Genomic DNA, 12,524 nt, shown 5'->3' on the forward strand with positions numbered 1-12,524 from the left:
ATGAAGGTAAAATCTAAAAAATCATGACAAAATGCAACAGCCCAAAACAAAATATGCACCTACATACAGTATGTATACAGAGGGTATGTTTTACCATCAAGGGATGTACTACAGGGATACTGTTGTTACTGCTGCAATAATACTGCATGTACCCTTTATACACTATGGACCCCATAAAACAAGTGTTACAATCTGTTTGGGAGATTGGGGGAAAACACACTAACCCCTTTTGACGTCAGAGCGTGAATAGCCACATTCCAAACTTGCTGAGACAAAGACATTTCCACAGCACTAACGGCCTTTGACCATCACACACAAAGCATTTACATTTTTACTCATCATACAGGTACAAAACTAGCAGCACCATCTACTTTAAAATAGTTTATTTATGTTCTTTTTACTGTAAGACCAACTTTGAAACTTGATAAAAACATAAAGTTCTATGACATTAATTTTCTGTATGTATTTGTTCATGTTTAAAAGGCCGTTGAACCTGAGCTAGGCCATACAACAATGATAGCAATAATGTATCACATCCATACGCACTGGTATCGGATCTGTGCTCAGTATTAGCCGATACGCAAGGTCAGGTATTCAAATCGGGAATAAAAGAATCTCTAGAATATACTTAACACAGCAGAACAAAATGCAGTTTACTCACCCCCCTCCCCCCCAGGCAGGTAATCCCTAAAATATCTACAGTTTTCTTAAGGCAAAGGTATGGTTTTCCATTTATGAATATAACAGAAACCCTTGCTCAGGAATTTCTGGTTTAAACTTTGCTAATAACAAATCAAATGTACAAACAAATCACCCATGTAGCTTTAAGTGGATCCTTTCTCCTTGGTTAGTTCCTTGTTGAGGTCGATATCTGTGAGCTGTCTGTCATTTTTCTTGAAGGTGTTCCGTCTTTGTGCTTGCATGCTATATGCCCAGGCCCTGTCCACACCATGTCCTTCAATCCTGCAGGGTGTCCAGTCAGGGAAGGGAAAACGACCAGCTACCATTAAGGCATCATCAGGAAGCTCAGCCTCCAACTTCTGCTGCAATAATGAAAGCTAGGAACACAAGAGCACAATAGAAAATTACTGCAATGTTAAAATTGACCCATGATAATGCGCATCTGAACGCAACAGCACCTCAACCATGTGCTGAAAGATTCTTCCTAGATTTTTTCCCCTGGTGTATCAGGGATCTGTAAAAATGTAGTAAGGTCATGGTACTCAGGTAACAAATTACAAACAATTTAGAAGTGATGCTGCTTTTCCATTTCTAAAAGAAATCTCTGAAATATTTAAGAAAAAAAAGTGCAAAAAATGCACCCTGGAATAACCGGTTTTAAGTTGGAGACAAGAGTTTCCGTAATGCCTATGCGTGACCCACCACGCCTAATAATATTAATATCTCACACCCATATGTATCGACATCAAAACATATGAGACTAGCTAGATATCGTCTTACATTTTGGATATCGTAATATGACTCAAGTGTTGTCTTTTCCTGGTTTTAAAGTCTGCAATATCAGTAAAGTGATGCAATTTTCTGAATTTACCAGACTGTTCTAGATGTTCTGTTATTTGCTTTTAGCCGCTAAGTCATTATATTGACATTATTGATGATTATTTATTAAAAATCTCATTGTGTCCTTTTTGTGAAAGCACCAAAAGTCAACCCTAAAATACTGCAGAAATATCAACATTGATGTATATGGTCAAACATATTGTGATATTTGATTTTCTCCATATCGCCCAGCTCTATGTCAAGGGATGTACTATACACAGGAATACTGTTGTCACTGTTTGTACTAAAAACACACAAGCCACCTTTAACGTCCAAAGCCTGAAAAGCCACGTTCCACACTTGCTGAGACAAAGACATTTCCACAGTACTGAGGACCTTTGACCATCACACACAAAGCATTTGCATTTTTACTTCATCATACCTATAGAAAAGTAGCTGCACCACAGAATCCAAAATTTCTTCTTAAATTGTCCAATTACTCCTGCCTGTTTAAGGATTATGTTATTATGTTATGTTATCCCAGCAAGGTAAAAACTAAAATTTCAAGAGAAAATGCAACAGCCAAAAACAAACCCACATGGAGAGTGTGCACACATGGTATGTTATACCATCAAGGGAATACTGTTGTTATGTACCCTTCATACACTATGGATCTCTATATTACTCACCACGCTTGGAGCCAAAAACACTGTGACATTCTTGCATTCTGTCAAGTTGACCTGAAGATACAAGGGAGGTGGTAAATAGGCCACTTTATTAACAATTTAGCATAAAATAACACAAATACACAGATCACATAAAAAAACAATGTTCTTTCAGTATTCAAATGGCCAGAATAAAGTAAACCAGAAGGGCAACCTAGACCACTAGGAACAATGTATGTGTATGTGAGGGAGTCTGACTGTGTCATTCTTGCTATCTTTTTCTAGTTTGAGCAGACATTTCCATTCAAACTATTATGTTGTTGCAATAACATATTGTTGCCAAGACAAATTACAATAATACTGTAAAATGTTCTCATTAAATGGTTACTTATGTGTACAATTGATAAATGTCAAACCTTCCAGAGATCTTCACGTCGGTACGATACTTTTTCATGATGGCCTGCTCTCCACGCATGAAAGCGGGACATGAGAACAAGCCAAGGGTTGAGCTCATAACCAACAGCAGGAGTGAAACCCTGCCGATGGGCTTCCAAGACCTTTAGGGTTTAAAATAGCCCCGGTCAAAACCCATTGCGCTCCAGTGGAAGAAAAAGGAGCCCAAATATGCTTATACTTACAATGCGACCATCACCAGATCCCAAATCTACAAGGCCTCCCTTTCGACCTCTCAGCAATGTCATTACATGGTCTACTTGAGCTTTGCTGGCAGGAATGTATGGGACCTGGAAGAAATTTTAAAGAGCTTCTGATAAAAACATGTACAAATAGTACAAAATGAGTTACATCAATAGTTATTGAAGATGTAGACCATACCTGTAGCCTCAAGGGGACTTTTCGGAAGCCTGGCTGGAGGATTCCCACCCACATAGCATATACAGCAAGCCCACTGCCAGCAGCTATCTGTGCAACACCCCATCCTCCGATGTCCCTGGTCTTTAGCTCAGCAAAGTCCTTATCTGGTCCATTGTCATCCATTCCTGTATGAAATGTGTAGCATGAGCTCTAAGTTAATTTACTTTTAGAGAATATACCAAAACCTCACAGGGAAAAGGGTTAGGCTACACAATTAATATCTTCTTTTCATTGTATTTAATAGTATGTTTTGCAGCGGAGGGCTAGAGGCCTTAAAATATAAGGATAGTGTAATGTATGTTTTAAACACATTTCTCCCCATATCGGTGTACCATTTGGTGGTCATAGTGTATTACCCTTGGAGAGATTACAAAAACATTAAAGTTATTAGTGATTTCTCCAGGAATTATGAGATGACTTGAGTAGCTTGAACACTTTTAAAGTCGTTTCTCCTGAAAATGTCTGCATCACATTTCCGGAACTAATGTTAGTAAACTCGGATTTATTTTGCAAACGGACCGGTCCTACGGGTTAGGTGCATACATCCATGGGTAGGTGCGGTACGCACCGCACGCACTCTTTCAGGTCAATGAGCTATTTCTTGTTACTCGCTCCGTTGTTTCGGGGTTATGTTGTGTACGACAACATATGTTTATGCTAATCTCAGTCCGACAACGTCTGGATACACAATACTGCACATTTCTGAAGACGTAATCTCTGTTGTTTATTTGTTGTTGTTGTTACAGTCTGTTGAGAGCGCAGTTTTCTGTGACATATTGCGACACAATGTTTTCTCGGTACCTTTTGAGTGCTTTAACAAACCGGTTGATGCGAGAACTTTATTCTCGTCTCTGAGTCGTGAGTGGAACATTACAGAATGTGAATATAATGGTCAATAAAATTCGCCGAATCCCCAATAATTTAAAAGCGCAGTTTTAGCCCAGAATAAGCTTCCACAACAAGTTAAACTGTTCGCCCGTCAGTGGCTTATTTAGATATATTAGTTTTGTTGAAAGACACTTCAGATATGACTCCATTTTTGACACCAAGTGGAAGTATGAGTATTGGGTGAGAATGTGTGGTTGCCTGTGTGGCGTACTAGCATAACTTCTACAAATGACGTGCGTATAAAGCTGCAGTGGTGTACACCGGCCTGTTGAAATGTGTGAGATAGGCTAATTACAACTATGGTGATGTTGTACACAAAAACATAAATCAATCTGCCTCCCTCGCTAACTGACTGCGTATGTGTGCGCGTAGTAACCTACCTACTAGAGTGCAGGCGATTCTTCTGCGTAGTAAGAAATAGAATCCTGCCGGAGCCACTGATGGCCACTAGTGTAATGATGGCTGATCCCTGTAATGCTTTCCTGTATTTTTTGTTGCCCGTTTTATAAACAGTGTTTCATTCGGTTAGGAAAAAGCAATAATACATTAGCACTCCTCAGGTTTTAATTTAGGTTAGAATAAAGTTGTTCCATTAGAGCAAAATATTTTTATTTGAAATATATAACATAGATGTACATTTTACATTACAATACATGTCACCCCATGTATCAGTTTAACAAGGTTTTAAAAATATTTAGTATCACATTCAGTATCAAAACAATTTGTAAAGACCAAAAATCGACTTGAACAAAGAAAAGGGAACATCCACATCCAAAGTGGCCTCTGAAAAGTTGCAAACGCTTGCAAGAGGAATTGTCCATGTCAGTTGCTGTCTGCGTCATCACTGATGATCCCCTGCAGGTTGGCCCAGTCGGTTCTCCTGCGCCCTCTGTGTGAATCGTTTTCTTCATTACTATCAGAGCCGGAGTTCAGAGTGTGCAGATATGTCGAGGATGGAGGCTCGCTTTTTTCCTGCCAAGCTGAGGCTGCTCTGCGTTTAGGTCGACCTGAGAGAGGTATCCACATTAGTGGTTCTAATAATAAATATTTGCATGTGCAATAAAATGATAAACAATACTTGGGACTGAATCACTTCAACATTATAGACATAGTTGCAAAAATAGCATTACTATAGGTCAAGGGCGTAACTTAAGGGGTGGGGGTGAAATCTCCACTTTTGAGCAAAATTGAAATTCTGAATGTCAAACATTTTTTCTGCATTTTGGTGAATTTTTCTGCAACAATTTGTTCCTTTTCTGCATCAAGTTAGGGGCAAATGTCTATTTATGTAATTCCCCCTGTAAATTACAACTATGCTATAGGTGCACTATGCACTTCTTGATCCAACCAGGTTATAAACCACAACTATAGGTAATATTTTACAGTAAGTGGTGTATGCAGCATGTTTGATACTGCTTTGGATGGTGGACAGTTTCCAATTTGAGAAATTAGTAAATGTCTAAAGTTCATTTGTAATAGTACAATATAATGACAAACACCCTTAATTTAAAAGCATACATTTTTTTCCAATGCAGTGCATACAAGACAAATTAACAACACGTTATTTTTACAGTCCATGTATGGTTGCTGGTGTCTTTAATGTTATTTTATGCTATGTGCAAAGCAAATTCCCCTAGGGGCATTAAGGGTTTAATTATTCAAATAGTTACCTTTTGTGGCAATGATGTTACTGACATCAAGCTCGGCTAGTTCCTGGGTTTCCTCTCTTTTCATTCGGACTATTTTGCACTTCTTAACAGATGGCTGACCTGTGTGAAAAGACAAATGCACGTTATCACTTTAACCCATGGTTCCCTGAGTTCAGAATAAAAACGTAACTTTTGACAGTTTACAAATGCCACACTGCAGTTTTACAAACTGATAAACAGTATACTGAAGGTTTTTGTTTTGGGCTTATTCTTTTATAAGCACACCAAACCAAAACCTATCACTGTATAGTAGTTCAACACATGGAGAAAAAGAGGGAAAGCAAGAACTACAGAGGTAAGGGCTTGGTAAATGTCTTGGTAATGGTAGTTTCATTTTGATATTTTTTGTGTAGGTTGGGTGTGAAGTTGGCCTTCTGGTGACACCACTGAACATTCGGACTCATTTTTTTTGGGGCCACAAATTTCCCTATTCTCTTACCCTAGCCTGGATGCCAGCCGAACTTAGCCCCGCCCACAACATTTGAGGTTGGGAAGTTTGGTCTGGTCTTGATCCGTTGTGGAGCAACTATGCTCGAACCAATCAAATTGTCAGGGCGGGCTTTATACGATGATGGACAGATGATCAACAGTAACATCATCAACCACGTCACCAAAGAGCGCTTGGGTTGAATTCGTTTACAACAAACATGGCCGCCACCGCGTCTGTTATAGAAGATATCGACAGCGCATTCATTTTAAAAAAGAGGAACAGAGAACCGCGATCACTTATGTTTACACAATGCCACACACGTCCGCACGAAACCGAAATTGACGCCTCTGCCTTTGCTCTGTCGAAGCCGGCCTTTGACTTGCAGTTTCTGTGACGTCTGTCTCCGTTGCTCTGATTGGTTGTAGGTCTATTCAACTGAGTGCAGAGGCATTTTCTTTCCTGGTTCGGTTGAAACACGCCCCATAATCACAGCCCAATGGAGCAGTATCAGACTCATATTCTGACTAGAATCTGAGTATGACGACGTCAGGCTACTTTTACCCCTTAGAATCAACAGAAAATGCATTCAAGATACCTTATAATTAGGCAAATGTAAAAGAAATTGCAGGAAATATGCCCTGAATGTGTGGTCTGTTAATAGGTGAATGTATTCCCACTGACCCTGGACACCAAGTTCTTCGAGCTCCTTCTTCAGAACAGCCACCTGGGAGCGAACAGAGCGACAGCCATCGAGGAGCTTCTTGTAATTGGGCCTCAGACCACAGAGAGAAATGTAGCGCTTGAGCCTCACAACAGCTTTGTCACCCTGCTGGATAATTTCGAGGACAGACAGGTTGTGAAGAAAAGATTACATTTACCTAATTTACACCTGCTTCAATGATCCATTTTCAAAACTTGAGCTTTGCTTTTCTACCAGTCATCTTGCACGCTGTCTCCTGATCCATCAAAGGAATACTCAATATGAAGAGTCAGGACAAAGGGCTGGACACTTACCGACTTCATTCAACTTTACAAAGCTCGTTTGTTTTGATCCGACTAGTTTAGATTGATGACATCACTTATGGGCTCACCTTTTGACCGCTGTCGCTTTTTTCTTTTTTCACGGTTTTCTTCTTTTTATCATCTTGTGAATTTTCTTTTCCGCTATTCTTTTCATCCTCAATTGAGGGGAGTGACGATGAATCGGACTCTGGGTCGTTATCTCTCTTTTCCACCGAGACTTTTTCTTCTGCATTACACAAAGTCATATCACATGTCACAAAAAAAAATAAAAAAGTGAAAGTAAATACCATTTATGTATGGGATAGGCAAGTATAAAGTTTGCATAGTCACCTATTTCACTGTCATCGCCGTTGTTTTTTTCACTCTTTTGTGACTTGCTATCCGTGTCGGTTCCATTCTCGTCATCACTCTCTGATGAGGGTTGACTTGTATTGCTGCTTCTGGTCTCTCCAGTCTTTGTAGCATTTGCTCTTTTTATCACCATTTCTTTTGGCCTGTCATCACAGTCACTCTCATTCCCCTTTTTTTTGGACTTATTAATTTTCTCATCTGACGAGTCTTCACTGTTTATCCGCGGTTTACGGTTTCCATTTTTTATTCGCTTGGAGTTTTTCCCCTCTTGCTCTTCATCCTCAGATTCAATTTGCGCTTCCTCCTCACTTCCAGTTTCACCTTCGTCTTTGTCTTCCAATTCTATCATTAGCCACACAAGAAAAGACAACATTTCATTGTTTACAATGGAGCAACACAACTCAATGGTAAATGAACAAACCTCACTGGGGATAACACAGACAAGGTAAGGTTAACAGTCGCAGCGCTGCCTTGAAGTCGATTAGGCAATGGTTATGGTTAGGGTTAGGTGCCTTAAAGTGTACGGTCGCAGCGCTGCCTGGAAGGAAATGTTCGGGGGTTAAAACACCTTCGAGCAAATTACACTTATGCTATAGGTGCACTATGCACTTCTTGATCCAACCAGGTTATAAACCACAACTATAGATAATATTTTACAGTAAGTGGTGTATGCAGCATGTTTGATACTGCTTTGGATGGTGGACAGTTTCCTATTTGAGAAATTAGTAAATGTCTAAAGTTAATTTGTAATAGTACAAAATAATGACAAACCCCCTTAATTTAAAAGCATACTTTTTTTTTTTAAACATACATTTTTCAACTTTACATCAATGATGCATAAAAGACAAATTAACAAGATGTTATTTTTACAGTCTATGGATTTTATTTTATATTATGTGCTGTCATGTATGGTTGCTGGTGTCTTTAATGTTATTTTATGCTTTGTGCAAAGCAAATTCCCTAGGGGCAATAAAGGTTTCAATTATTCAAGTTCTTACCTTTTGTGGCAATGATGTTGCTGACATCAAGCTCTGCTAGTTCCTGGGTTTCCTCTCTTTTCATTCGGACTATTTTGCACTTCTTAACAGATGGCTGACCTGTGTGAAAAGACACAAATGCACGTTATCACTTTAACCCATGGTTACCTGAGTTCAGAATAAAAACGTAACTTTTGACATTGTTTACAAATGCCACACTGCAGTTTCACAAACTGATAAACAGTATACTGAAGGTTTTTGTTTTGGGCTTATTCTTTTATAAGCACACCAAACCAAAACCTATCACTGTATAGTAGTTCAACACATGGAGAAAAAGGGGGAAAGCAAGAACTACAGAGGTAAAGGCTTGGTAAAGGTCTTGGCAGACTGGTAGTTTCATTTTGATATTTTTTGTATAAGTTGGGTGTGAAGTTGGCCTTCTGGTGACACCACTGAACATTAGGAGTCTTTTTTTTTTGGGGCCACAAATTTCCCTATTCTCTTTTACCCCTTAGAATCAACAGAAAATGCATTCAAGATACCTTATAATTAGGCAAATGTAAAAGAAATTGCAGGAATTATGCCCTGAATGTGTGGTCTGTTAATAGGTGAATGTATTCCCACTGACCCTGGACACCAAGTTCTTCGAGCTCCTTCTTCAGAACAGCCACCTGGGAGCGAACAGAGCGACAGCCATCGAGGAGCTTCTTGTAATTGGGCCTCAGACCACAGAGAGAAATGAAGTGCTTGAGCCTCACAACAGCTTTGTCACCCTGCTGGATAATTTTGAGGACAGACAGGTTGTGAAGAAAAGATTACATTTACCTAATTTACACCTGTTTTAGTGATTAATTTTCAGAACTTGAGCTTTGCTTTTCTACCAGTCATCTTGCATGCTGTCTCCTGACCCATCAAAGGAATACTCAATATGAAGAGTCAGGACAAAGGGCTGGACACTTACCGACGTCATTCAACTTTACAAAGCTCGTTTGTTTTGATCCGACTAGTTTAGATTGATGACATCACTTATGGGCTCACCTTTTGACCTCTGTCGCTTTTTTCTTTTTTCACGGTTTTCTTCTTTTTATCATCTTGTGAATTTTCTTTTCCGCTATTCTTTTCATCCTCAATTGAGGGGAGTGACGATGAATCGGACTCTGGGTCGTTATCTCTCTTTTCCACAGATACTTTTTCTTCTGCATTACACAAAGTCACATAAAAAAAAGTGAAAGTAAATACCATTTATGTATGGGATATGCAAGTACAAAGTTTGCATAGTCACCTTCTTCACTGTCATCTGAGGAGTCATTGCCGTTGTTTTTTTCACTCTTTTGTGACTTGCTATCCATGTCGGTTTCCTTCTCTTCATCACTCTGTGGGGTCTTTCCTTGACTTGTATTGCTGCTTCTGGTCTCTCCAGTCTTTGTAGCATTTGCTCTTTTTATCACCATTTCTTTTGGCCTGTCATCACAGTCATTCCTTTTTTTTTTGGACTTATTAATTTCCTCATCTGACGAGTCTTCACTGTTTATCCGTGCTTTACGGTTTTTCCCCTCTTCCTCTGCATCCTCAGATTCAGATTTAATTTGCGCTTCCTCCTCACTTCCAGTTCCACCTTCCTCTTTGTCTTCCGATTCTATCATTAGCCAGGCAAGAAAAGACAACATTTCATTGTTTACAATGGAGCAACACAACTCAATGGTAAATGAACAAACCTCACTGGGGATAACACAGACACGGTAAGGTTAACATAGGTCAGGAGTAAGTGAGACTATCTGAAATAGCAACTGCCTCTAATGAGTGGCATACCAACAAAACAAAATTGGTTTTCTTTGCAACAGCTGATCTGAGATTCAGCAACTTAAAGTTGCAACCGTTAGTTGAAATAAATCTTTTGTTGTTTGCCGGAAATCTTTATTGGCAACTCTTTTGATAATCAATGCAATATTTTGTCATTTTAAAGCAAAAATGCCAAACATTTGTTGGTTCTAGCTTCTCAAATATGAGGATGTTCTGCATTTGTCTATTCTATTTCACTGTAAACTGAATGTCTTTGGGTTTTGGACAGTTGGTCTGACAAAAGAAGACCTTTGATGACATCCCCAAGGACTGATGGACCATTTTCCAGCCCAGCAATTTATTAAAAATAAATCATTATTTGCAACTCTAGTCCTATTGTAAATTATAGTCCAGGACATGTTTTATTGAGTAACTAAAGTGCACAGTACAACATGCTACCGATTATTAAAACTACAGGCTACATCTAAATGCATAGAAAAAAGAAGTTATAACCTACCTGATGATGAGGTTGACTGACGACGTGATTTCTTTGCCCTAGATTCATCATCATCTTCTTCTTCTTCTTCTTCTTCTTTACCACTTATGACCTCGTCATTTTCCTTGTCTCTCTTCCTTTTGTTTCGGGGCTTCAAGGTCTCCAACTCACTTCCATTTTCATCTTTTTCCTAGGAGGAAAAAAAGAGCAGGATGACAGTAATAACTACAGCACTAAATTATCCCCCTAACAAAGCTAAAACACTCAAATAAACACGTAAAAGCTGTGTGGGATAGATAATTCATATACCTGCATTTTCAAGAGTTCCTCTTTAACCACCTGTTTCATGACATTTCTGGCCTCTGGACTTAGTGATTCACATCCCACATGTGCCAGATATAGCCTTTTTAAAATTCCTAAGGTCAGTTTGCTGAAATAAGACATAAAAAAAAGATTAGGCTACATCATGATGTGTGAGGGAGGAGGTCATTGACAAACTTGAGTCTTTGTGTTTTTGAATGCAGACTGAGATCTGAAAACGATAACATTTAACATACCCACATTATACTGAGTGACCAACAGATGAAGACTGTTTATACTGATGAGCTGCTGTCAAAAGGTAATTAAGTTTTTTTAATATTACAAGTAATCACTACTGGGATATTATGGAATATCAAATTTCAGATCATAGATTTCATCCACAAAATCTATTGAATGAAACTTTTGGCCTTTGTAAGTAAACTTTCACAACAAAATGGAGAACATTACTTGTACAGCAAATTGTAAGTTTGTGGGCGCTACCGTTCATACAGTTTTCTTACAGTGGATTAAAACTATCGTTTTTTAATGTATGTTTATATAAAATGTTTATCATGTAGATGTGTTTAAACGGTTGTGCACCGTTTATGTCATAACTTTAGACGATTGTGTGGCATTTGGTGTATTTTTCTCCAAAACAAAACATTCCAAATAGTAGACCACACATTTGTTAATCTAATTTTAACCAATTGCAATTAAAATACACACACACACACACACACACACACACACACACACACATCCACACACACACACACACACACACACACAGTTTATACCACCCCTTGAAAGCTATCACTGGCACTAATAACTTTTATCAAAGCTACTTGCTTCCTAAAATGAGTTACATTTAGCGTAACGTTAGCCAAAGGAGGCTAATATCAGCGTCGTATTGGGATGACTTACCGCAATTGTAAATGGCGAATTAAAGTTACAGCCACTGAAGTGTTTGCGTTAAATGCGCAACATGAATCTGGTTTAAGATTTTTATTTATTTATTAAATAGCAGTGTTAAAACAAGTATTGTTACGCGCCAGTGTGTAACTTGTATTTCTATCTTGACTGCCTTGGTCCTTAATGTTAGTCCTTAATATAGATAACGTTAGACCAAAGTTAGCAACAATTAAATAAACACACACACACACACTTAATTAAAAGCGCTTAGGCCTGTGTACTTATTCTCGGAACAAGCAACATTTGATCAAGCAACTCATGAATGCTTCAACTTTACCTGAGGTCTGGCTCATCACGGAGTTGAGCACACACAAACCTGCGGATACCTGCTCTCTCCTTCTCGGACACCTTCATTTCTAACTATGGCGATTTGATTCTTTTTGGCGGCAGTAGGACCCCCCCGGAAGTTACAGGAAGTGACGTCAGACGAAAACACGTCCTTTCACAATACAAAATATATAATTTTGGACAACTTGTACTTTTTCTAGAAATTATGCAAACATAATAACAATACTACTACTACCAATATATATATATATAGTTACAATCATTGAATACTAT

The 12,524-nt window shown here is 38.7% G+C and overlaps 2 protein-coding genes across 5 annotated transcripts; both read right to left on the reverse strand.

Annotated features, from left to right (window-relative positions):
• Positions 1-47: 47 nt before the first annotated feature.
• antkmt (adenine nucleotide translocase lysine methyltransferase) lies at positions 48-4,393 on the reverse strand. Of its 2 annotated transcripts, none has more exons than XM_028600279.1 (6): positions 4,307-4,393; positions 3,000-3,163; positions 2,804-2,908; positions 2,582-2,722; positions 2,190-2,240; positions 48-1,058 (listed from the first exon to the last, which is right to left on the reverse strand). In XM_028600279.1, exons 2-6 carry the CDS (start codon positions 3,159-3,161, stop codon positions 825-827), a joined length of 693 nt encoding a protein of 230 aa, XP_028456080.1. In that variant the 5' UTR covers positions 3,162-3,163; positions 4,307-4,393; the 3' UTR covers positions 48-824. The 2 variants fall into 2 exon arrangements, with proteins under 2 accessions (XP_028456080.1, XP_028456081.1); XM_028600280.1 differs by having other exon boundaries at positions 4,311-4,361.
• Positions 4,394-4,518: 125 nt separating this feature from the next.
• hirip3 (HIRA interacting protein 3) lies at positions 4,519-12,364 on the reverse strand. Of its 3 annotated transcripts, none has more exons than XM_028600277.1 (12): positions 12,241-12,364; positions 11,001-11,121; positions 10,713-10,881; positions 9,699-10,052; positions 9,455-9,612; positions 9,045-9,189; positions 8,438-8,536; positions 7,419-7,781; positions 7,157-7,314; positions 6,747-6,894; positions 5,597-5,695; positions 4,519-4,933 (listed from the first exon to the last, which is right to left on the reverse strand). In XM_028600277.1, the coding sequence occupies exons 1-12, from the start codon at positions 12,315-12,317 to the stop codon at positions 4,749-4,751; spliced, it is 2,076 nt and encodes a 691-aa protein (XP_028456078.1). In that variant the 5' UTR covers positions 12,318-12,364; the 3' UTR covers positions 4,519-4,748. The 3 variants fall into 3 exon arrangements, with proteins under 3 accessions (XP_028456078.1, XP_028456079.1, XP_028456077.1); XM_028600278.1 differs by having other exon boundaries at positions 6,747-6,891; positions 9,045-9,192; XM_028600276.1 differs by having other exon boundaries at positions 9,045-9,192.
• Positions 12,365-12,524: the final 160 nt, after the last annotated feature.

The sequence above is a fragment of the Perca flavescens genome, chromosome 15, assembly GCF_004354835.1.
Source record: "Perca flavescens isolate YP-PL-M2 chromosome 15, PFLA_1.0, whole genome shotgun sequence".
Lineage (NCBI taxonomy): Eukaryota > Metazoa > Chordata > Actinopteri > Perciformes > Percidae > Perca > Perca flavescens.